At 40.3% G+C, this 26981-nt stretch overlaps 1 protein-coding gene across 1 annotated transcript in view; it reads left to right on the forward strand.

Moving 5' to 3' along the window:
- Positions 1–23489, forward strand: part of LOC135941856 (voltage-dependent calcium channel gamma-5 subunit-like) — a 306279-nt gene extending 282790 nt beyond the window's left edge. The window contains exons 3-5 of the mRNA XM_065487605.1: positions 10963–11087; positions 20949–21412; positions 22861–23489. Of these exons, the coding sequence (XP_065343677.1) occupies positions 10963–11087; positions 20949–21412; positions 22861–23187 (916 nt within the window). The 3' untranslated portion in view covers positions 23188–23489. The remainder of the gene's footprint in view (positions 1–10962; positions 11088–20948; positions 21413–22860) is intronic.
- Positions 23490–26981: the final 3492 nt, after the last annotated feature.

Below are 26981 nucleotides of genomic sequence, written 5' to 3' on the forward strand. Positions count from 1 at the left end.
AAATGCGATCGCAAGTATAAATTGCACTCGTCGGTTCGCTTCTCTCAACTCTGCTGTATATATATATATACGTTGGCGAGGCGCATTGTTTATTGATCGGCCGTCAAATTCCGAGAGGGAAATTCAAGTTTCTCTCTCTCTCTCTCTCATTCGCAGGATAAATGTAGCATCCAATTTCAGTGCGGCCAAGAGCAGAAATGAGAAAGAAGCAGCACGTTTGTTTGAAGCCGCTGCTCCGCGAGCGAGCGAGCGAGGAAAGGAAGCCTAGCAATGAGATTACTGCTCTTTCTTCCCTCTCGCAGCTGGATCGGCCGCCGCCACTCGCTAGTCTCGCTTCTCGGCCCCAGTCAGCACTCCCTTTTGCAACAAATATACACACTGCTGTGTAACGCACACCGCCTTGGCTTCCTTGATCCAAGACACTGCTAGGGACGTGAAAAATAATTTAAATGATCGTTCAGATATTTTTTATTGAAATTAAATCGATTTGAATTAAAAAAATTAGCAACTATAAAGGTTAAAATTCTCTGATCAATTTTTTATCTCGTTGTGGACCAAATAAAATGACGTCATTATGTCCAAGGCAAGTGCACGAGACATTTTCGCGCAGACATGGCGGCGGATGGGGACCGTGAACTCATCCTGCGGCCAGGGAAGAGTGGGGATTTCCCAGCAGTCATTCTGGCGGGTAGTGGAGGGGACTAAAGAACACGCTAAGGATGGTATAAGTCGGACTGGTGGATAGCGACATATTTACAAAAGGAATATTTTGAAGCCCCTCCTCCAATGACGTCACAGACTGCCAGAAAAACGTTTCAGACGTCATTGGAGGAGTTTCTGAGCTCACCAATCGATTCCTGAGGGTCGAATTAGGTGGAGTTGATATTTTACCGACCAAAAAGTGCAGCGCGACGTGCGAACTTTTTTCCCGCCAAAACAATATGAGCCTATATGCGAGGAGTGCGCATGCGTGAGAGCTGGCTGGATGTGACAAAGAAGTCATTCGTACAGGCGGTCTCTCTGCAAATGCTCAAACCAGCTCTCACGCATGCGCAGTTCTCGTAAATACGTTCATATTGTTTTGGCGGGAAAAAAGCTCGCACGTCGCGCTGCACTTTTTGGTCAGTAAAATATCCACTTTACCTAATTCAACCCTCAGGAATCGATTGGTGAGCTCAGAAACCTCGTCAAAGACGTTCTTAAATGGGAAAAATTCCATTTTAGATTTTTAAATATTTATTACAGGTTTTTATTCAAATTCAATCGACACAAAAAATCATTCTTCACTTCCCCTGGTGGTGGCGGCGGTGAAATAAGCCAAACAAAGTCGTCCTTCACGAGAGCTGCGAATAAATTTGATTTGAGCGGCTCTCTCTCTCTCTCTCTCTCTTTGTGTCTGCCTGCTTTTTATTAGGCCGCGAATCCAATTTTTGCATCGGCAGCAAAGGCTGATTCCGCACTGCTTTAATGTCTGGGCCGAGCACGCTTCATTAAAATTTCAGCGCGAATGCGTATAAAAGCAGCCGGGGCAATAAAAGGCGCGCCTATTAACCATCTTTTGCCACCCTTTGAAGTCGCGATTAAATCAGCTCGCGCACGCATTCAATCATGGCATTCATCCGCCCGACAACGACGACGACGGCGACCCGCTTCAAAGCACAGCCGCACTTTCCCGCTAACTTCGATCACTTTCTGACATTTTGCAAAAGTTGCCTCTGCTCTTGTCGTATTTTAATCCTTCAAACGATTCAAACCAAATCGCTGCGGTTATTAACTTCGTTAAATTTAATTAACTGGCTGCAAAAAGGATAATCTAGAAGTTCCATAAATTCGGAAGGAGACTTTTATCAAAGTCAAGCAAATCTTATAGTGCTCCTTTTGTAATTGGCGCTGAAAACGTTTGTATTTTTAGTTCATTTTTTCGTGAGAGTGGCGCTGATATCGCCTCCTTCAGCCACCTGGTTCTAGATCCTTCCACTCAGGTTCAGGTAGTCTTTCTGTAATGTCGTTGCAAAAGGCGTTGTGCTTGATTTGCGAGCTTCCGACGGCGGACGGCGCTGTCTCCGCTGTCCACGTGGACAAGGACAAACTGCAGGAGTGGTTCCTCAATGTCTGTGGACATGAGTTGGCCGAGGGTGTCGAGGACGACGACCTCATTTGCTACTTTTGCCTGTGGCACGCCGAGTGAGTTCAAAAGAATTCAGGAATTCTTCCATTTTACTTGAGGAATTTTCCCTCAGGTTTCAATGGAAATTCGACAAAATGGCCGACGAGTCTTTGGTTTGGTGGAATTTGGATTTGGATGAGGCAGCAAGAGAGTTGCGGAAGAACTATTTTGGTGAATTTGCTTGCTTGAAAATTATTAAAGCTTTTTTTTAATTTTTTGTATTCATTTTAGAGGGAAAATTAGAGCAGTGTTGGGTGCCGTTGGAGAAAATTGAACTGCCAGAAAGTGACAGCGAAGCTGAAAGTAGACCAACTGAAGCCAAAAAACATTCACGCCCATTAAACTGCTTCTACTGCAAGATGAAATTTAAATATAGTTATCAATTGTCTAAACATATGAAGAAAAATCACAAGGAAGCCATCAGATGTGAAAATGTCAAATGCGCTACCTATTTTCACTCTCTTGAAGACAAAGCAGAGCACATAAAGAATGTCCACGAAAGCTCAAGGGAATCAAAAAAATTCAAGTGCAGCTTTTGTGGAAAGGAATATGAGGGACAATCAAACTACAACACCCATGTTCGCCGTGTTCACAAAGAGTTTCCTGTAAAATGCTCTCAGTTTGGTTGCCTTTCATTCTTCAGATCAAAAATTGAAATGGAATCACACTTTGACTCTGCTCACAAAAGTGAAAACGAGGCTAAGAGATTTCAATGCAACGACTGTGGCTACAGAGCAAGGCTTAAATCTATTTTGAAAAAGCACATCATTAACGAACATATACCAACATCAAGTGAGTGCCACATTTGCGGAAATTCTTTCCCCTCTGAGAGTTCATTGAGATATCATATACGACGTTCGCACAGTTTCAAAGTTTGTTCATTGTGCAAATTGAGAGTCACCGTGGGGAGCATCCAATGTCACCACTTAAAAGTAAAAAATTGCATTCGCTGCAAGAATAATTTCCAGTGTTCAGGACTCTATCAGTCACATTTGAAATCATGCAAGAAAACTCTGTTCAAGTGCGACAAGTGCCCAAAAACATTCTTCTGTAGATCTTTGTTGAACTACCACGTGAAAAGAGAGCACATGACGCGAGGGACTCAGCACAAACAGCTTGGTTTCAAGTGTGAGCCCTGCAAAAGGTACTTCAAAAGTGAAAAATTCTTGAAAGCACATTTGAATAGAATCCACAACAAAGCCAACTTGAAATTTTGCGCTCACTGCTCGAAATATTTCTACAATTTCTCATATTTGAAAAACCATCTCTCTGTGCAGCATAACTTGATTGTAGGCCATTTGCCATGTCCAGACTGCAAAAAGACTTTCGTCTCAATAGAATTTCGTAACAGACATGTAAGAAATGTTCATAAAAAGAATCAAATCCAAGTAAATTGTTAGAAGTCTTTAGGTTCACATTCCATACGAAATCATTTGCTGTACACTCACGGTGAATCTGCCTTAAAAATGATATTTTCTACTCAAGTAATGTCTTATAAAGAAATTGAAAAATGTGTAAACTTTAAACCTCTCTGAATAAAAAGGATAAATTTGTATTTTTCTAAAAATTTCTTGAATAAAATTAAATCAAATTTCAATTATTAAATGTCGTTGACTTTATATTTTCCTTTTCAAAAATTTAACTTAAAACAAGCTAGCGAGTGATCATTAAAAATTAAATTCATTTATTCAAAGATGAATGCATTTTAATTCTGCTTCTATCTCCTCCAGAACTCTTTTCAGGTTTGCAAGTAATGAACGAGATGTTTTAGAGGTAAATAATTTACTGAATTATCGAATTATGCAATGATTTAGATGTGTGTGTCTGGTCTCTGGTTGGCGATTGATTATGGGGCGCGGGGGCGGCAAGCAAGCAAAGCCCAGGAGCCGGCTCTTCTCGTCACACGAGCAAACACGGCGCGACACAAGACTGCTATGCATTTGCCGCGCGTCGCCGAGGAAACACAATAAAGCACTTTGGCCGGTGCGATGAATATTCATCGCGATCTCGCAGGATCAGCCCCTGCCGCTCTCTTGCTCTATTTATGCTCATCGGAAATGGAGCCGAAGCAGAAATCAACTGCCGCCGCGCGCTAAAGGTAAAGTGAAACACGGCCGTAATCGAGCAGCGCGAGACCTAGAGGTGTTTAATATCCGCCTGCTGTTATTTACGAGCCAGAATTATTACTCGAGACGTGTTTTGTGCCAGCCAACCACTTATTTGCATATACACTCGACTCTCACGCCGCCAAGTCAAAGGTTGCCAACCTTTATTTCGTCTTGAATTTTTAAATAAATTTAAAGACCGTCTTTGACGAGGTTTCTGAGCTCACCAATCGATTCCTGAGGGTCGAATTAGGTAAAATGGATGTTTATAACGACCAAAAAGGGCAGCGCATCATGCGAACTATTTTCCCGCCAAAACTATATGAACGTATTTGCGAGAGCTGCGCATGCGTCAGAGCTGGTTTGAGCACTTGCAGAGAGACCATCTGTATGAATGAATTCTTTGTTAGATCCAGCCAGCTCTCACGCATGCGCAGTCCTCGGTTAAACGTTCATATTGTTTTGGCGGGAAAATAGGTTCGCACGTCGCGCTGCACTTTTTGGTCGGAAAAATATCCACTATACCTAATTCGACCCTCAGGAATCGATTGGTGGGCTCAGAAAATTCGTCAAAGACTGTCTTTCATTTGAAAAAGTTCTTATTGTTTTCTTGAAGGTGTTATTTTACAAGAAAAATCAAGATTTTTGTAATTGATTGCTTTTAAAAGCCGAAAAGCCTGCAGAATATAGTTTTAAATTGGTTTAAATGATTTTGAGCTATAATTTTGAATTGTATTTGCCGTCTAAACAACATACAAATCATAAATTATCTTTAAAAATGTATTTCTATTTGACTATTCAGCGTGTGATGTGTTTTAAAATAGTTTTGTCGTGTGGCAACCTTAGCTGCTATCCGTCCAATATGATCTAATGAAAATCTAAAAGCTGTGGAATGGAGCAAAGCCGGTCGGTCGGTCGGTTAAGCCGCGGCGCGGACACGGACACGTAGTACGTGTTGTCATTTTTATTTATTTGCGGGTGCAGCCAAGATAAACGAGCGGCCACTAATGAAAAGTGGCCATGCTCTCTGCGTTTGCGTTTGCATCCCTCTCGATCTGGAAATACAAAACAGAGGCTGCTATTTTTTTTTTAATTTTTACTAATTATTAGAGCTAAAAAATTTAATTATGGTAAAGACAACTAAAAATTGATTTGCGGATGAACGAATTTTATTTTAAAACACTTTAAAGGGAGTGGTATTTATATTTTTTAATTAAAAATATAACTATAATCTGTACAAAAATTAAAATCAATTTTCTAATCTTATGAAAATTATAAATATAACCAATTTTATTTCAAAATAAATATAAAACAAGAGTAAATAATCCGGTGAATCTGTGCTTATTGATCGGACACGGCTTGGAAAAGATAAAAAAAAAAACAGCGGCAACAGAGGGTGGTGTCGTGGCGGCGCCATTTGTTGTGGGCCGAGACACGTCACCGACAGCACTCGGCCGCGCCAGCCTTCATTAATTTCACTCACTGTCTTATCATTGGCCAGGTTTCATCTTGCAAATGCAATCAATCCTCGCTGGACCAAACCGACCGACACACGACACTCACGACAGACACACACTTCCCTCTCCAAGTGCGGCAGACGGCTATAAACAGAAAGCTAAATCCATCAAGGGATTTTTTTTTAAATTACAATTTTGCTTGAAATTCTCGTGCGTCGTCAAACTAAAAACAAATTAAACATAAAATGCTTCTCAACCATCGTAAAATTTGTCTAGAATGATTTTAAGACCAAATATGAGCCTGTCTGATCAAAACTTCTAGGTGGAAATAGATTTTGAAATTTAAAAAACGTGATTTTTGCACTTTCTCCGTAAGAATAACATGGAAAATATTTTTTTTTCCAAACGCAGCAAAATTTAAGGGTTTTACCGACTCCGTCGAATGCACAGGACCATCGCCGATCTGGAAACCAATTTTCAGATTTTTAGCGCTCATAGAAAAATTTAAAATTAATTTTTTACGGTTTTTCGGCTTCGCGAGATGAAAATGGTTTTATTTTTGTTAAAATTCAGCCGTTGGTCCGATCGTCAACCACGACCCCTCATTGGACAGGTCTTGCCTGCCACTTTAACCTGCGGTACCCTAGTGACCTTTCTCAGGGTACCCCGACCTGAGATCCACTCCCAGGCTGGTTTTTAATGCTTTTTTCAGTAATTTCGAGCACATTTGGCAATACTCAGCATCAATATTTCATTCTCTCCTGTCACCGACCTTCCCCAGGTGGCGCATGACCTGAGATTAGAAGGGAAAAATTTTATAAACCGCTAAAATCCACCAAAACAATTTAAAAATATATAAAATGGCTACAATTGCATAAAAATCTGCGTGGTTTAATTTTGATTGGTTTGGTTCTCGTGCAAAAAAATATATTTCTGCTGATAAACAGATAGAAATGCTCTCTCATTTGGGTTTAAAAAATGATTTCGGTCTTAATAAATTTCAAATTAAATAAATCCAGGGCTTTTCAAGTAAATTTCATCACAGTTGACGATTGAAAGGGAGTCTATATCTCGTCAGCGTGGCGGTGACTTCATTTGGCCGATTGAAAAATGAGAGGAATCGCGTTTGCTTGGGCACTGGCGCTGCACCGCACCGCATAACAATCTGTCAGGGCACAATGGCGCGCGGCAGGACAAAAAGAGTTGCTGTCATCCGGCGGAGATTTGTGAGAAATTCAAGCAGCACTTTATCCGCCGAATCGAAAAGCACACAATGCCGGTGCCGACGAGTGATTCTGAAATGATGATGCACCGCTCTCTCCGTACTCCGCACACTCTCTCTCTCTCTCTCTGCTGCGACGCAAAAAAGAGGAAAAAGCGAACGGCGGAACCCGGCGTGGCGTTAAATTAGCTCACAATGCTCAACTTTGTCTTCTTTGACGATCGAATATAAAGGAAAATGCCGCTGAATGGAAAGGAAAACTCTAGATTGTGATTGATGCGTTTAGAATTTTATTTTGTGATGCATTTTTTTATTGTTTTCTTAGGCGGTTGTAGTGTTTGGAGCCGTTAAAAGATGACTCCCACTGTGAATTTACGATTTTTGATGTAATGAGTCGTCACCCTTGATTTCTTCGGCCAATTCGTGCCCAAATATAAGCGACAGCGCCGGCAAAACCCGATCTCAGGTCGTGCGCAACCTGAGGAAGGTCGGTGACATGGAAGGGTGAAATACTGATGCCGATTATCGCAAAATGTGCTGAAAATTACTGAAAAAAGCATTAATAACCAGCCTGGGAGTGAATCTCAGGTCAGGGTACCCTGAGAAAGGTCGCTAGGGTACCGCAGGTTGAAGTGTCGTGCAAGACCTTTCCAATGAGGGGTCGTGGTTGACGATCGGATGAACGGCTGAATTTAAACAAAAATAAAACCATTTTTGTCTCGGAAAGTCAAAAAACCGTAAAAAATTAATATTAATTTTTCTATGGGCTCGAAAAATCTAAAAATTTGTTTCCAGATCGGCGATGGTTCTGTGCATGTGACGGAGTCAATTAAACTCTTAAATTTTGCTGACTTTGGAAAAAACATCGAATTATTGATTTTCCGAATGGAGAAGGTGCAAAAATCACGTTTTTTTAAAGTTCAAAATCTATTCACTCCTAGAATATTGATCATATAGGATCGTAAAAGGTCTCAAAATAATACTAGACAAATTTCTCGTTAATTGAGGAGCATTTTTTTAGATTTTTTCCCTGGACCAGAGATGTGGCCGGCGGAAAACATAAAATTTTCAACTTTTTCGAAAATTCAATGAAAAAAAAATTAATAAAAAATCGAAAAATGGTCTGATTTTTAAAAACAGCACACGGGCAGACGCGTTTCACCAAGGGGCATCGATTGGTACCAGAATCAGCACCTTTCGGCCCAAATAGGGCCCCACCTGGTCTCCGAAAAACAAAGCTTAAAATTCACAATTCGCGATTTTTCGTCTTTAAAAATTTTACTAACTCGACTTCTATGGATTATACGGCGGAAAATTAAAGTTTTTCAGACTCACCGTAAACTTCTGCGTCTTTTAGATCCAATTTCATCCCCCTTCCACCCCTACAGCCGCCGCCGCCACCCCCAAAACAAGCGCTAAAATAAAGAATTTGGTTTTATTACTGTTTTTTCTTAAAATAACTCTTTCTATTTCAATTAGCTATTTCAAATAAGAGTTTGTTTTGTATAAAATAAATAAATCACTTCAATTAAGAACAATTCCCACTGTGTTATATTAAAGGGAGAGCAACTGGCTTCCAATTAAATGGCAGCATATATATAATTTCGTTGCCTGCTGACGTCTTCTAGACAAAAAAAAGGGAAAAGTGGTGGTTTTCTTGAAGAAGTCGGTCCAAATTGAGCTCGCCTTTGTGCGGCACGCGCGCGCGTCTTGTCTTGGCGGCGGAAAGTAATTAACATGATAATTGGGCGTCGAGCGCGCAACGCACTGCTAATGAAAGAGCGCGCGCGCGCGTGTCACCTTGGCCGAAACTTGTTCCGAACACGCACTTTTTGCCGTTTCGCTCGCTCGCTCGTCTTGTTTGTCATCGCATTGCGCCGTGGCTAATTAACAAGCAGCGCCGGCCGGGCCGCTCGATTTAATTAAAATACGCAGCCAGCCAATTGTTGCTCACCGGGCCAATTAGCAAATTAGCAAATTGGCCGGAAAAGTGGCGTCCGGCCGACCCTTTGTTGTCGAAAAGTTTCTTCCTCGCCGGAAAAAAAGACTTGTTTGCTCTCTGTTTATCGCGGTGCGAGCAGTGAATTAAATTGAGACGAGACTTTTCTTATATTGAATTGAATGAGGAAAGGAAAGCGTTGCATGTTTTCCTTATTGTAGAAAGAAGTGCGATTCTTGGAAATTTTAGAAAAACTGCGGATTTAGCCGAGAGAAAGGTTATTAAAAGATCTTAATGAAAATTCTTGCTCTTGCAAAAGTCCTATTGTTGATGAAAGGAATTTATCTGAATATTTCTCATTGCTTTCTTGTTCGTTATTTAACATTTTATGCCTATATTTATTTTATTTTATAGCTGGCAAGTTCATTTTATTCATTTAAATTTTTTTTTCTATTTAATATAGAATAAATTAATCAATTTGTTCCATAAAGTTAAATAAAATGAACCTGTCAGCTAAACATTAAAATTAAGTTAGGCATAAAACGTCCAATAATAAAACAACGAAAAGATGAGAAATGTTTAGATAAATTCCTTTCATCAACAATAGGACTTTTACAGTTTAACTATTATTTTGCCTTTTTAAAATGAAATTAAATGGACTTGCCAACTGGGGAAAATACACCAGTTGTTAAGTCCTTGGTGTTCGAAGCCGTCAACGCAGATGGCGCCACCTTATATTTTTGTAATAAATTTAATTTTAAGGCACTTCCGCTGCAACTTCAGACTCAATCCTGCTGCTGTGCATTCTTCACTTAATTTGCTTTCTTTTGGCGTGCTGAAAACCATAATCAGTCCAGCCATTCGCCGTAGAAACGTTGGAAAATATTTTTTAATTTCAAAAAATTGTTTTTCACGATTCTACGGTGATGACTGAACCGATTTTGGTTTTCAGCAAGTCAAAAGAAAAAATATTGGCAGGATTGAGTCTGAAATGGCAGCGCAAATGCCTCAATAATAAATTTTTTTCACCAAGAAAGTGAAATCTAAAAAAAAATCTAGAAAATTGTTAATAAACGGTGGCGCCATCTGCATCTGCAGTCAGCTCCCAATAAATGAGGAATTTAATTATTCATTAATCTAAAGTATATTTCTCTAGATCTAAATTCCAGATAAAATTTCAAACAGTTTAATTAATTTGAAATCCAGTCCGTGTTTCGATAAATGGAATATTTCTGCCTCTGCGTATTGGAAATCTGTTGTTGTCTGCTGTTTTTATTCATCCCGACGGTTTATTTTTTATTTTTCCGTTCGGTGCGTGGGGCAGAGGTGCAATTAGCGTGGCATTCATTCATTCGTGGCCGCCGCCGCCTAACGTAAGCGTTTTTCAACTCTTTCTGTTTGCACAACAGACACAACAGCGGCTGATTTTCAATGGATTCAATTAAGCGCAGCGCCGATTACGCCTCGCACACAGAAGCCTAATCATCAGTGCAAATAAAGAAACGGTTAACGGTTGGAAACACATTTTTCTTTATAAAATATTAAATTAAAAATCCGGAGATGAAACTCCGACATTGCAGCGAAGCAAAAAAGCAAAAATGTGCGCCGGCGATTTGCTATCGAGAATTTTATTGCTCTGCGGATACATTTGCAATCGGCAGAGCGATTGCGAGCTCACGTGGGGCTGAAATTTAAGGAGATAAAGTAGAGAGGCCGTAAAAACGCGCGCACTATCTCTCTCAGAGGAGATCGATTGATCTCGATGCAGGCAACACTCAATTTTTAAGTGCTCGCGTCGCGCCAGAGCAGAATTATTATTCGGAGGAAGTTTTCATCCTCGAGAAGCTGCGATTCATTTCCTGCAACGCCGCATTGATATTCCTGACACCGATTCTCGTTCAAATTAATCTGGAAGTCAGGCAGATGGAGAAATCGGCGGATGAATTTTACGACTCTTCCAATTTTTTTATTTTAATGCGAATTTTTATTAAAATTTTCTTCATTTAAAATATTTTATTTTTTAAATCCTGAATTATTAATAATTAATTTTAACCTTTTTGTGATTGTTTCAGATGGTCAATGCCGTTCGGCGGCGTGGCGGTGGTGCTGATGATTCTGGCGACGCTGTTCGCACTCGTGGGCCACTTCAACAGCGACCAGAAAACCCTTTTGGCCAGCTGGCTCTACATTTTGGCAGGTTCGTAAACAGCAGCATTTATTTCTCTCTTCCTCCTAATTAAATCGTCTGTCGATCGAACACGAAAACTCTCTGCCGGTGACACTTGTCAACCCGTTTGCGCCCAGCAGCTGCAATTTCATTAAAAAGTTTATCGGCGCCGAACTATTGAGAAGTTTCTTGAGAAATGTCTCTTGAAGGATCAATTTGGTCTGGTCTCAACTTTAATTTATAAAAAATTAAGGTCTTGAATTTTTAGGAACGCGTTTAGCGCCTTGTTTATTTATTTATTTTTTAATTTTCATCTTTTCTCTCATCACAGGTGCGGGTTTTCGAGATGAAGGACCCATGGGAAATTTTCCAACAGCATCTTTTTTAATTTAAATAGCCTGGAGAAAAATGACTCAGGGTTTTATCTCTGGATATGAGAATTATTTTGGAAATAAAATTGGTCCAATCACATTTTACGCTGTGCTGCAATCCGAGATTGGGGAGCAGCAGCAGGGAATCCTCTGCGTCATCTTCTCGCTCTGATCTGCTGCGCGTCGATCTCAGTTTATTTTGGCCGAATTCCGGCGGCGGCAGAAAAGCAATAGAAGATGAGAGAGTGCTCTCGCCGGATATAATATATATCTCGAGATAATCCGCGTGCGCTTTCACGCGTCCGATCAATTCCGAGACTGCATTCACCGCCTCGATCGCTACTTATATTAGGGTTGCTCACTCTGAAAGCAAGATATCTGCGTCAGCATTTTCACTATGTGGAAAAATGGGGCAGTTTGTTGAAAATCTAATTTTCTCACTCTCCCAGTCAGAACAATTCGGTTCCACGGAACCGAAAGTTTATTAAACGTTGATTATCGAAACCGAAACACATTCATTTTTGAAAGAAACGGTTCCATTGTGGAGCCAAGCAGTTCCACGTGGAATCCACGTGGAACCAAAAGGACCACGTGGAATCCACGTGGAGCCAAACAGCCCACGTGGAACACACGTGGAGCCAAATTGATCACGTGGAATCCACGTGGAGACAAACATTATCTCGTGGAACCCACGTGGAATCAAACAACCCCACGTGGAATCCACGTGGAGCCAAACAGCCCACGTGGAATCCACGTGGAGCTAAACAATACCTCGAGGAACCAATGTGGAACTAAACAATCCCACGTGGAATCCACGTGGAGCCAAAATGACCACGTGGAATCCACGTGGAGCAAAACAATACCTCGTGGAACTAATGTGGAACCAAACAGCCTACGTGGATAAACGCAAAAATAGGAACTTAGGAGGTTTCTCAGCCAATTTTCTAGTCAAATAAGGCCAAATTCTTGCTATAAATAAAATAAATAAGCAAAATTGCCCGACTAGAATGTTAGAACGTTGTTGTTTGCAGAGATACTGACTCATTCGTGCCTTTAAATTATTTAAAAAATGATTTTATTTTTTTTCCGGCGATTTTATTCTCGATCGAGCGTTTCAATTCGCCAACCCTGGTTATATTGCGTACTGGGGCTGCGGACAGATCCTTCTCTTTTTGCCGACAATGCGTGCTTTTGTGCCGGGCGGAGGCGGGCGCGGCGATAAAACCGGCCAAAGCCCAGCACATCTCGGACAACAAAGCGCGCGCGTATAAATACATCTCGGCGCGCTGCATTGATATTAAAAAACAGACGGAAAATAAGAAAAGAAATCTGTGGTGCGGCCTGCTCTGCAGCAGGGCGGGCGTCGTTAGCTCGCAACGATATATATATTCTATTCCGCCCGCGCGGATTCGTTTTGTCGAGCGTGAAAAGCGGCGGCGCAAATTAAATTCGGTGCGGATTAAACTGATCGCGCCTTTGTCACGCCTTTTTCCCTCGACCTGAGAGCAGTGCGAAACCGCCTTTGAACTCGAACCGACGCCTTTCACACTCTCATTTCCAAAGCACGCGAGGAATAATCGGATTTGCGTGTATGTTTCCCCTGCCAAAGGCGGCAATTCCACTCTAAAAACACATACTTTGCACTTGCGATTAATTTAGAGGGTAAAATCTAATTTTTAAATTCAGCCCTGGCATCAGAAAACCTTATTGATTTTGTTTGGATGCAGTCTAAAAGCTCAAATAAAATAGAACAAATCCATTTTCATATTTAACTAATTTTTAAAATTTTAAAATTCGTTTTATTCAAAAATTCAAGTGTGCTTTTGATTCGTTTCGTCAAAATCGATCGAATTAACACCAATTTAAAGGTCATCGATCAAGTTCAAAGGTCATGAGCGTGATTTCTGAAATTTTTGGTGTTTTCGTGATTTTTAAAAAGCATTTAAAACTATTTTTGATTTGAAATGCCTCGAAAAAGAAGTTCTATATTAAAGCTCGTCTTGTGAATTAATTTAAAAAATATAATTTCCAAAATTTCCTATTATTCTCATATCATGAGACATCAATAACGGCTTAAAATGGAGCAAATCAATATTTGTTATCATTATCAGGTACTTGTTTTCCCATTGGCACTGAAAACGTTTGTATTTTTAGTGCATTTTTTTGGAGAGTGGCGCTGAAATCGCCTCGAGCCACCTGGTTCTAGTCTAGAACCTTCCACTCAGGTTCAGGTAGTCTTTCTGACATGTCGTTGCAAAAGGCGTTGTGCTTGATTTGCGAGCGTCCGACGGCGGACGGTGCTGTCCTCGCTGTCCATGTGGACAAGGAGAAGCTGCAGGAGTGGTTTCTCAACGTCTGTGGACACGAGCTGGCCGAGGAAGTCGAGGACGAGGACAAAATTTGCTACTTTTGCCTGTGGCACGCCGAGTGAGTTCAAAAGAATTCAGGAATTCTTCCATTTTACTTGAGGAATTTTCCCTCAGGTTTCTATGGAAATTCGACAAAATGGCGGACGAGGCTTTGGTTTGGTGGAATTTGGATTTGGATGATGCCGCGTTGGAACTGCGAAGAAAATATTTTGGTTAATATGCGTGCTTGAAAAATTAAAGCCTTTTTTAATTTTTATTTCCATTTTAGAGGGAAAATTAGAGCAGAGTTGGGTGCAGTTGGAGAAAATTGAACTGCCTGAAAGTGACAGCGAAGATAAAAGTAGACCAAGAGAAGCCAAAAAACATTCACGCCCATTGAACTGCTTCTACTGCAAGATGAAATTTAAATATATAAATAATATATCTAGGCATATGAAGAAAATGCACAAGGAAGCCATCAGATGTGAAAATTTCAAATGCGCTACCTATTTTCACTCTCTTGAAGACAAAGCAGAGCACACAAAGAATGTCCACGAAAGCTCAAGAGAACCAAAAAAATTCGAGTGCAGCTTTTGTGGAAAGGAAATTGAGGAACAAGGAAACTACAACAGCCATGTTCGCCGTGTTCACAAAGATTTTCCTGTAAAATGCTCTCGTATCGGTTGCATTTCATTCTTCAAAACTCAACTTGATATGAAAACACACTTTGATTCTGTTCACAAAGGTGAGAACGAGGTTAAAAGATTTAAATGCAACGACTGTGGCTATGGAGGAAAGTTTAAATCTATTTTGAAAAAGCACATCATAAACGAACATATACCAAGATCAATTGAGTGCCACATTTGCGGAAATTCTTTCCCCTCTGAGAGTTCATTGAGATCTCATATACGACGTTCGCACAGTTTCAAAGTTTGTTCATTGTGCAAATTGAATGTCTCCGTGGGGAGCCTCCAATGTCGCCACTTAAAAGTAAAAAATTGCATTCGCTGCAAGAATAATTTCCAGTGTTCAGGACTCTATCAGTCACATTTGAAATCATGCAAGAAAACTCTGTTCAAGTGCGACAAGTGCCCAAAAACATTCTTCTGTAGATCTTTGTTGAACTACCACGTGAAAAGAGAGCACATGACGCGAGGGACTCAGCACAAACAGCTTGGTTTCAAGTGTGAGCCCTGCAAAAGGTACTTCAAAAGTGAAAAATTCTTGAAAGCACATTTGAGTAGAATCCACAACAAAGCCAACTTGAAATTTTGCGCTCACTGCTCAAAATATTTCTACAATTTCTCATATTTGAAACACCATCTCTCTGTGCATCATAACTTGATTGTAGGCCATTTGCCATGTCCAGACTGCAAAAAGACTTTTGTCTCAAAAGAATTTCGTAACAGACATGTAAGAAATGTCCATACAAATAATAAAAGCCGAGAAAATTGTGAGAAGTGTGGAAAATCTATGAGCTTACGTTCCTTGCGAAATCATTTGCTGAATATTCACGGTGAATCGGCCTGAAAATAAGTGATTTTTCTACTCAATTAATGTATTACAGAGATATCGAAATATGTTTAAACTGAAATACCACTTACCACAAAAATTGTTGATATGTATTTTTTTGTCTAAAATTTCCTTGAATAAAATTAAATCAATTTGAAGTTAATAATAAGGTTTCCTTTTCCAAAAAGTCTAACGTGTCAGCTTAATTAGAGCATTGAGGCCAATTAAAAGCTAGAAAAAATTGCAGATTAACAATTCTGACGATTGAAATCCAAGATTGTGAATTTTTTATTATATTTTTAGACGCAAAATTCAATCAAAGAACTTTTTTATAATTTAAAAACGTTAAAAACACTTCGAACAGTTTCGTTAAAATTGAATAACTAAACTCGCGCATTGATTTCTATATAACTTCTCGACTTTCGCAATTAAATTTGCCGACTATATAGAACCAGAACTAATTCTGCAAGAGTCAAAGGTGAAAAAGACCGGTGCAGCTGTTCCGGTGGCACGTCAGGAGCAGCGTAAAATTAGCAGCGAGAGGGCGAAAAGGGGCGAATATAATTGGCAAAGGTGCATAAAAGTGGAACGGCGCGGGGCAACAGCTGCTTATTTCCTCAGCTGGCTGCGAGAATTGTGAATTACCTGTGCTGAGAGCTGAGTGGCGAAACATACATAACTCTCATTTGCATTTGCATGGATTGCGCTAGCGAACGAGAGCGCGAGAGCGCGAGTGCATTTCCGCCACGCTGCACCGCTGTTTAATCAATTAGCGCTGCAGGAAATCGACGCGAGATCCGCTGACGCCGCTAAAGATAATAAATTCCAACGGCATGCACCGGCAAGAGAGCATTAATTATTTGAACTCTGGTCGGCGCTCGTGTGCGCGTTATCTGCTGCTGAAAGCATCACGATAAATATTTATGGAGATTATTCCATTTCCGAGGGTGAGTGCGGATGCGGAAAGGTCTTCAACAATAAGCCTTTAATAAAAGTGTTTTATTAATTAAAAGTGCAAGAAAAACTCCAAATCCCACATGAAACCGTATATGAGCTATAAAAAATATTTAGAAACGTGTGTAAATTAATCTAATTGGAAGAATTTTAATTTTTCTAGCGGAAAATTTTTATTTTTAAAATTTGTTGAGGTTCAAAATAGAGCATGAACTGAAAATAAGCAAGAAAATCAAGCACAGAGACATTTCAGATAGACCACCTGAACCTGATTGAAAGGAAGGTTCCAGGAAACTGTCTGTTGAGGCGGAAATCGAACAAAAAACTCGAATATTTAAGTAACACGCTGGAAAACCGCAAAAAAACATTCCAGAACCCGATTTCAGGTCATGCGTGACCTGAGGAAGGTCGGTGATGGTCAAGGGTAAAAAATAAATGCCGATTAGCACCAATTGGGCTCGAAATTACTGAAAATAACCATTAAAAACCAGCTTGGGAGCAAATCTCAGGTCGGGGTACCCTGAGAAAGGTCGTTAGGGTACTTCAGGTTAAAGAGCCATCCAAGACCTGTCCGATGAGGGGTCGTGGTTGACGATCGGATAAACGGCCGAATTTTAACAAAAATAAAACTATTTTCGTCATGCAAAGTCGAAAACCAGTAAAAAATTAATTTTAATTTTTCTATGGGAGCGAAAAATTTGAAAATCGGTTTCTAGACAGTTTGGGGTCCTGCGCGTGTGATGAAATTGGTAAAACTCTATAATTGTGCTGTGTTTGGAAAAAATCGTGAATTGTCGATTTTTTTAAGTTATCCGTGAGGAGGGAGTGCAAAAATCACGTTTTTCAAAGTTCAAAATCTATTTCCTCCTAGGATTTTGATCGGGTTGGCTTGTATTTGGTCTTAAAATGACCGCAGACAATTTTAGCGTCTACAGAAGACCACGTTTTCGAATTTTTGCCCTGGACAGGAGATATGACTGGCGGAAATCGTTAAAAATTTCAACATTTTCAAAAATTCAGTCGAAATAAATTCGTAAAAAATCTAAAAATGGTCTGATTTTTATAGAAATCCATATTAAACCTTTTGAACCAGACACAAAATCGTCTAAATCAACCATAAGATATAAAAAATAATTAAAAACACGCTTTAATTAATTTAATTTGCACATTTTTTTGCTTTTTGTAACGGTTAATTTTTATTTTGAATGTTTTCGAGGTTCTGAAAGATGCGTTTACTGAAAATGGAATTTTACACTTAAGAAAATTGCGTAGAAAGATGATCAAAAAGTAAAAAAACCCGTCTACTAATTCACCAGTTGCCGTTAATAGTGATTGAAGCCACCAATAGATGAAGCCAGCGGATTCTCTCGATTTTAAGACACTTAAATGAAAACTCTAACGCATTCTTAACTTAAAATGTTTTCTTTTGATATTCTGTAAACCAAAATCAGTCCAGCAAATTGCCGCAGAAACGTTTGGAATATTTTTTAATAGTTTTTTTTCTCAGATTTCCTTTAGAATTCCATCTTTTCTGCATACTAAGCATAAACCAAAACTTCCTTCCTCCAGTATCCAGATCCAGAGGGACTCCTAAGTTCGGACATTAAGTGCAGATGAGATGGTGCGAATTCTTTCTCCTTCGGGGTCGAATATAAAAGTAAAAAGCGATGGGTGCAGTAATTTCATTAAAAAGCAGCGGCAAGTGCGGCGAAAACGGGCCTTGATTACCAAAGATTAGCCACAACGCGCGCGCTTCTGCCTATTTTTTTCTTCTTCATTCTCCATATTATAGCGGTGGCTTAAGCGGAACGGGTGAGTGGCCAGGGTCGCGTTTTTTGCCCGCGCGTCCGCACGCACAGAGCAATCGGCCCTTGGAGGAATATTTGGCGGCCAGACCGGGACACCCCCAGGGCCGAATTAACCCCTTGCCCTTGCTGCAACAGCCACCACCACCAGCAGCAAGCAAAAACGACTCGTGTTATTCACTATTTCTGGAGAGAAAAAAGGAGCAGGCTTAGGAATCAGACTTGAGAAATTTTTCTTTTTGGTTTTTCAACAATAAAGAAACGGTTGCACTGCAAAGAATTCTCTCTTATTGCTTTTTTTAAAAAAAAATAATTCATGAAAAAGCCTAGACGCTGTTTTTAAAATTAAAGAAATTAAATAATACAGATATTTGTATGCATCGGGAGCAAAAATGGCGTCGAAATAACGGAGGCCAATCAGGAGACAGTCCAGCGACCAATCAGAAGCGTCGAAAAAGAGGCGTGCGGACCTAATAATTTCATTCCCGCGTATTTTCTTACATTTTTTCCAATAGCCTGATGTGCCATCTAACGGTCGATACGCCAATTACCGGGCTAATCAGCTGTTCGTAAAGATATAACAACAAAAATATCAGTCAGCTTGAAGAGTTCACTGATTTTGAAGCTGCGCAGTAAACTTGTGCGCATCTTAAGCATGCGCAGTATTTTCAGATCGCTTCTTCATCTCATCGAGAAGCCAAATTGCATCACTGCGCATGCGTGACCCAATTTAAAACCTTCTGCGCAGGCATAATTCCCACCGGGGTCCAGGTTGCGATCTGTGCTTGGTTCACGCCGGTCTGAATTCAATATGGCGTCGAAATAATGGAGGCCGATCAGGATGCAGTCCAGCGGCCAACCAGAAGCGTCGAAAAAGAGGCGTGCCGACCTAATATTTTAATTCCCGCGTATTTTTTTACATTCCCATCAGCCTGATGTGCCATCTAACGGTCGATTCGCATATTACCGGGCTAAAATCAGCTGTTATTGAATAAATAAAAACAAAATATTCATCCTTCTGAAGCTATTTTCATTCTAAACCTTTTCCAAGCCAATTTAATGCTACGTTTGTAACTTTCAAGGGTTTTAATCAACCGCAATCCTCTTTCGCAACTGAATTTTTAAACGCAGCATAAAAAGGGCCATTTGTAGGCACGTCAAAGGGCCTGCGTAAATCCTGTTGGAAAGAAATTGGAATGGCCTAATAGCTCTGGGAAGGCGCGCGACGCCATCAAATATATTTCTCGCAGAGGCAGCGAGTTGTTTGATAATCGAATTAGGCCTGCTGTTTAATTGGCAGGCGAATGGCATTATTATGCGCCGAGCCGGGCCGGTAATTGTGCCAGCCGGAGGGCTTAATTCTTTGCCTCCCTGCGACGAGGGCGTCCTTAAAACGCGCGGCGGCTTCATTAATTAATGCGTTCGTTGTGCCTGCCACGCCGACAATTTTATGCTCGCACTAATTGCACGGCTTTTCTCGGCTAGAGAGAGCATAGACGCATTGCTCCTCGTTTGCGCCATAGAGAATTCCTGCAGGAAAAATTCACTCGGCTCGTTTTAAAAGCCAGACAGAACATCAGCACAACATTTGAGGCTAGCCAGGTAAAAATTCCTGGAAAATAAATTAATTTTGACGAAAGAGGTGTTTCATGTTGTTTAATTTTGGTTATTTAAATTAAATTAAAAGGTAAATATTGATTATTTCGAAACGTTTAGGGGGTTTTGCTGACTTTTAAATTAAAATAGAAATTTCTGCAAGGTCTGAGCTATATTTTTAAAGCGTAAATTATATTTCCATGGTTTCCACGTAGTTGTGCAAACCTCAAAATAATAAATACCGCTTAATTCACCTATGAAAACCTACACAATTCATGCTAAAATGCTTTTAACTTCGATTAAAATGTTTTTTTTTTAATTAGAGGCAAACATTGTTCTTGGTATATAAATGGTTAATTTTTTATATCGGAACAAAAAGACATAGCTGCCAATTTCACTTTCGATGATTCTTAAAATGTTACCATTTCATAGATATAAATAAAAATTAATCCTGTATTACAAAAAACCTCAGAAATTAAATTAATTGAAACAAAAATTTAAAAAAGCAATATTTAATAATTTAAATTATTTCCAAATTAAATTTTAAATGTTGTTTTTGAATAACTGTGCATTTAAATGTCTGGGGCCAGACATCAGGTCGCACGACCTGTGGAAGGTCGGTGAAAGGCAAAGGTTAAAAATCCCTGCTGAGTATCGCCAAATGTGCTCGAAATTACTTAAAATAAGCTTTAAAAGCGGATCTCAGGTCGCGGGGTACCCTGAAAAAGGTTGTTAGGGTACCGCAGGTAAAAGCCCAATTAAAGACCTGTCCGATGAGGGGTTGTGGTCGATAATCGGATGAACGGCTGAATTTTAACAAAAATAAAACTATTTTCACTTATTGCAAACATCATACGGAGTAAAAATGGAAAAAAATTAATTTTAATTTTTCTATGGGCGCGAAAAATCTGAAAATCGGTTTGCAGACCCGTGGTGACGTTGCGCGTGTGATAAAATCGGTGGGAACCCAATATTGGCCCCCGTTAAAAAAATTGTGAATTTTTTATTTACCACAGAGAAAGTGCAAAAATCACGTTTTTTTAAACTTCAAAATCAATGTAGTCCTAGGATTTTGATTAGATCAGCTTGTATTTGGTCTCAAAATGTTCCCAGATAAATTTTCAGTCAATTCACTGGGGGATTTTTTTAATTTTACCCCCAATCGCGAGAAATAGTGACCGGAAGCCGAAATTTGATGAAAAAAAAATCGAAAAGTTCCACTAAATTACTCTAACCCTTTTTCCAGCGGTTTGTATTGATTAAAAAAATATTAATGTGGTTATTTCCCTTTCGAACTGTCCTCAGGGCTTAGCATGGGCGGCGGCTTGGTGGTGATCGGCGTGGCGCTGAACGACGCCTTCTGGGAGCGGCCGCGGCGCGACGTGTATTCGGCGCAGGGCCGCGTGGTGGTGTCGGCGGCCGACTTCTCGTACCGCTACGGCTGGTCGCTGGTGGCGGCCGGCGCGGCCATGGTGGCCGCCGAGGTGGCCGCCCTGCTCGGCGTGGCCGCCTACCTGCGGCGCTACCCCAGCGTCGAGGACATGGTGCGGCTCGTGGTGCCCGGCCTCGAGCGAAAACTCAACGAGTCCTTCTCCAGCGGCGACTACGTCGTCCGCCGCACGCTCAGCACCGACGACCGCGCCTCCACCAGCGCCTCCGGCGCCGCCGACGCCGCAGCCTCCCGCTCCGTCGAGGCCCTCGTCGCCTGCGACGCCGATGGCGCTGAAAATCCGCTTCTCATGCGCAAGAAACCCGCGGAATTTGTCCAGGTACGCTACAATTAATTAATTTAAATTTATTTCACCTTTGTTTACTCCTTTTTTTGGAAACAGTTAACCGCCGACAATGGTTTACAGTAATAAACAATTCCTAGAAATTTTTTACGCTTCCCTTTCAAAAATAAATAAAAATAAATGCCAAAAATTTGAATTTTGGCGCCAAACCCGGCTGGTTGACGCATTTGGATGCTAAATGAATCGAAATTAAGTCAAATTCACCCTCCGGCCCATTAGCGAATTTAAAAAAAATAATCAAAAGAAAATGGGCTTTTTATATCAATTATCGGGGCTTTTCGCGCTTAGAAGGCGGACGGGGGCCGCTTTTCAACTCATTCAACGCAGAATTTTACTGGGTGTCCAACGAACTTTAGTTTTTTAATCTACGACCCATAAGAGCTGAGTTATTAATTTTTTAAGGTCAAAAAACGTGTTATGGACATTACAAAATTTTGTTTTTTGGGCCCGGGAGGGACCCTGTGGGCCGGAGGGCGGTGTTTTTTGCACCAATCGATGCCCCTTGGTGTGGCACGTCCGCCCGTCTGCGGTTTTCCAAAATCATACCATTTTTGGAATTACTGAGATTTTTTTAATGACTAAATTTTGGAAAAACTAAAATTTTTTTAAATTTTTATTTATTACGATTCGAGGTTTTCCCGGTAATGCCGCCTAGCCATCTTGAATAGGTTTGGAATGAAGAACATTTTGTGGGATTTCAAAGAAAAACTAGCAAGCCGTTGATTTTTAAAGGTTTTTTGGCATTTTTCGACCCATTTTGGCTTCCGCCAGCAATCTCTCCAGTCCAGGACAAAAATTAAAAAAATTGAACACGGCAGCCCTCTATAAAATTTAATTACGCGTCTTTTGACACCAAATTCGTCCATTTCGCATGAAAATTGAGTGATTCAATAGGTTTTGGAGTTTGAAAAACGTGGTTTTTGGATTTTCCCGATAGAAAATCAGCCATTTTTTCCGAAAATCAACCCAGATTTTGATCATTACTGTTTCATCGCATACAGAGGCCTAATTGAATTCTGGAAACTGATTTTGAGGATATTCGCGCCCGTAGAAAAATTAAATTTGATTTTTTTGGTTATTTTGCCTTCCGACTCCGAAAATGGTTTTATTTTTGTTAAAATTCAACGGATTGATGGATCTCAAGTCATGAGGTCTCAAACGAAAGGTCTCGATGAGCCCTACTCCCCGATGACCTTTTTCAGGGTAACCCATCCTGAGATCGGTCCTGGAGTCACTTTTCGCGATTTTTCCGGCGTTTTTTGGTACTATGCCGACGTTTTTCAGTCAAAAACCACATACCAGCACGCCAAAACTACTATTAATTGATCCGTGAACCTTTTTTATACTTATGAGATGTTATTTTCAGGAATTTAAATTAATAAAATTAAAAAAATTTAATTTTCGGTTGAATTTTTGTGTTTCAGGTGGTGGCGCCGGACGTGTGCAACCAGCAGTGCTGCGACGAGGGCCAGCTGGTGGTGGTGGTGACGGGCGGGGGTCCCGGGGCGGCGCTGATGGGGGGCCAGCCGCACGTGGCGCACCCTGTGGCGCCGCCTGTGGCGCCGCAGCGCGTGTTCTCCGAGCTGCGCGCGTCGCGGGCCATGAACACGGCGTCGCTGCTGAAGAAGAAAAGCGTGACGATCGGCACGTTCACCACGATGGAGGGGCCGCACGCGGCCACGGCGGCCACGCTGCCGCGGGCGGCGGCCGGCGGCGGCGGCGGCGGCGGCCACTACTCGAGCGCCGTCTGACGCTCGGCGGCCACCAGGCTCTAGCGCACGTCGCTCGAGGACGTCGCCGACGTGGCGCTCTGACTGCTCCGGCCGCCCACTCGCCTGCGTGGCCGCCCCACTGGACTCGCGCGCGGCCACCGTGGCCGCCCGCACCCTATATCACTGTTGTTACACCACCACCACCACCACCGCCACTATAGTTGTTGTTATCCTAATTATACACACCACCACACAGCCCAGCGTTATTATTGCTAATCGACGTTTCTCCTTCACGCACCCACGGCGGAAAAATCCTTTTCTGTGCAGACTAAAAATTTAAATTAAATATAAAATGGAATTCGGTCACCTAGGATATTTAAAACGAATTAAAGTTAGTACATTTCTCAGAATTCAACATATTTTACGCGTTGATTTTATTCCAAAAATTTAAATTTTAGTTTTCTTTATATCCTAATGCTTTTTTAAAGGTAAAATATGCTTGACAATACGAATCGATTTATAATTAATTTTTTTCTTTCCTGGAAACTCCATAATTTTTAGACTTTAGCCGGGAATTCGGCGAATGGCAATGTTTTATTCCATTTTTTAATTTTCCGAGCGCTCCATAATTTTATCAGAAATGAAAAACGGCTCAAGAAAATTGTAGCCCACATGAAAATAGGAAATTTAATCAGCTTTCCATGTATGTTTTGATTTTTTTCTCTACAATGAACAGTTAAAATCTTTTGCTGCCTTAAAAAAATCAATAAAATTGGGGTTCACATCAGATGATCTTATGTAAAAAAACCTTTATGTTTATTAATCTCAATTCTGAGTTTAAATCCAGCATTTTCAAATCGATTTTGCGATCAAATTCAACAAAAAACGATGGAATTTACATTTAAAATCGCTCTAAAACTATTTAATTTCTTGAAAAGGCAGAAATTTTATCAATTGACCAGTTGCATAAACCCTGCTTAGTGTTCAAAGCCGCCACAGACGTTCTTAAATATTTTGTTTTAAGCAGTTTTAAGGCATTTCCGCTGCGTTTTCAGACTCAATCTAGCTATTTTGCTTTTTTTAATTAATTTGCTTTTTTTTGACGTGCTGAAAACCAAAATTGGTTCAGCCATTCGCCGTAGAAACGTTGGAAAAGATTTTTTTATTTCAAAAAATAGTTTTTCACGATTCTACGGCGATTGGCAGAACCGATTTTGGTTTTCAGCACGTCAAAAAATAGCAAATTAATTGAAGAATGCAGAGTAGCTAGATTGAGTCTGAAATCGCAGCGGAAGTGCCTTAAAAGCGAAAGTCTACGGTGGCGCCATCTGTTGGCGGCTTCGAAGTAGGGTTTATGCAGCTGGCGAATTAGTAAAATATTTTTGAAGGAAAACGCAAAAAATATTTTATTCACGAAAAATTATCTTTTGTTGAAATTTGTAATAATAAATTACAAGTAATCATTTTTTTTTGCAAATTAATATATTTAGAGAATTTCTGAACTCTAATTTTAGGCAGAGTTGCATTTGTTTAACTTCTGGTATTTTCACCACTCAATTTTTACCAATTTCTTGCGCAAGAAATGCAAGAAATGAATATATTCAAGAATTTCCCACGTGGAAGTCTTAAAACTTGCGCTCGGATTGGTCAAAATTTCCTCCACTTCCACTGTGCAGATTTTTTCTTGAAAATTGCCATTTTCTGCCTCAATTTCTCCAAATACTTATTTTCAAGTCGAGGTCATGCGCTAAAAAGTAGAAAATTATTTAACACCGAGATGCAAACATTGCCTGCAAGAAAAATTGGTTAAAGTTGATACAAAAACCGCATTTTACCACTGCACTGAACTAATTTTTAAATTCAACAAATTAAACAAATGATTAAAACCCATAACAAGATTGCTAAAATTTGCTTTGGAAAAGCCTACACCGCTCAAATTAATTGCATTTCATTTATTTCCACTCCAGAAAATGTTGAAAAATATAAATTTTGATTAAAAAAAAACAGGCAAATCAGCTTAGACAGCATGTACTAATTTAAAATTTATTTAAAAACATTGCTATAGATTTAATATAACTAATTTTTTTAATTTTATGTAGCTCTTTTATTTGGAAAATATATGATTTTTTAAATAACAAATATTTCTCATGATTAGAGATTCTAAGAAACCAAAAATTACATTTATAATTAATTTATTTTATAAGATTTCACGTTGAACGAAATCCTATCATTTTCAAACTGCAAATTAGAAATCTATAGGTGACGGAATTCTGAACAAAACCAAAAAAACAACAAATCAATCGGTGCTTAACCCTTTTCATCCGCCGTTGGTTCTTGGAACTAAAAAAAATATGTTTTCACTGTTTTGTATAAAAAAAGAAGGAAAAACCCCTGTTCTTGCCAGGAGACGAGTGCGAATCGATAAACAAAATTGCTAAACCGAAAATAACGATGTATATATTTTGATTAAAACGGAGCCAGACTAAAAATAATAATAATAACGTCACCTTTTCTGACTTATTAAAACTTTTGCCGAGCAGCAGCGAAATGTAATGATAAACACACACTGCGGATTGCTCGGCTCGGCTCGCGTCGTCTGCCTTTGGCGAGAACAACTTTTCCGGTCTGCGATGTGAATGGAGCGAGCATTCTAATTTTCCTGCTGATCCTCTCCTTCTCTCTCTCTTTCTCTCGTACTCTATTATTGTGATTCACGACTCACGTTGCATAAATATAAATGTGCGTACAATATATTGTAATACATGCGATACATAAATATATATATTCTGTTGAGACGACGAATTGTATATTCAGCACGCAAACACTCGAAAATTTGGGATTTTAGGCCGACTTTTGAAGCTGCGCAGTAAACTTGTGCGCATCTTAACCATGCGCAGTATGTTTAGATCGCTTCTAAATCTCACGGGGAGGCTGAAACTCATCACTGCGCATGCGTGACCCAATTTAAAACCTTCTGCGCAGGCGTAAATCCCACCGGGGACCGGGTTGCGATCTGTGTTGGTTTTCCCGCCGGTCAGAAGTCAATATGGCGTTGAAATAATGGCGGAAAATCAGTAGACAATCCAGCGGCCAATCAGAAGCGTCAAAAAAGAGGCGTGCCGACCAAATAATTTAATTTATGCGTATTTTGTTACATTTCCATCAGCCTGATGTGCCATCTTAATGCCAATAACCGGGCTAATCAGCTGTTAGTAAAGAAATAAAAACAAAAATACCAGTCAGCTTGAAAAGTTCACCAATTTTGAAGCTGCGCAGTAAACTTGTGCGCATCTTAAGAATGCGCAGTATGTTCAGATCGCTTCTCCATCTCACAGGGAGGCTGAAACTCATCACTGCGCATGCGTGACCCAATTTAGAACCTTCTGCGCAGTCGCAATTCCCACCGGGGACCGGGTTGCGATCTGTGTTGGTTTTCCCGCCGGTCAGAAGTCAATATGGCGTCGAAATAATGGCGGCAAATCAGGAGACGGTCCAGCGGCCAATCAGAAGCGTCGAAAAAGAGGCGTGCCGAGCTAATAATTTCATTCCCGCGTATTTTGTTACATTTCCATCAAGCCTGATTTGCCATCTAACGGTTGATTCGCAATTTACTAATCTAATCAGCTGTTTGTAAAGAAATAACAACAAATATATTCATTTTTTCTGAAGGAATTTTCATAATAAACCTTTTCCAAGCCAAAATTATTTTATGGTTTTAACTTTCCCGCCTATTTTCACCATACGCCATTATCTGACTGAACCCCGGTGAAAAATTCCAACTTTTCGAGTGTTTGCGTTCGAAAAAGGTGAAAAATTTCCTACGAAGGAGAAGA

This window comes from Cloeon dipterum, chromosome 4 (assembly GCF_949628265.1).
Source record: "Cloeon dipterum chromosome 4, ieCloDipt1.1, whole genome shotgun sequence".
NCBI lineage: Eukaryota > Metazoa > Arthropoda > Insecta > Ephemeroptera > Baetidae > Cloeon > Cloeon dipterum.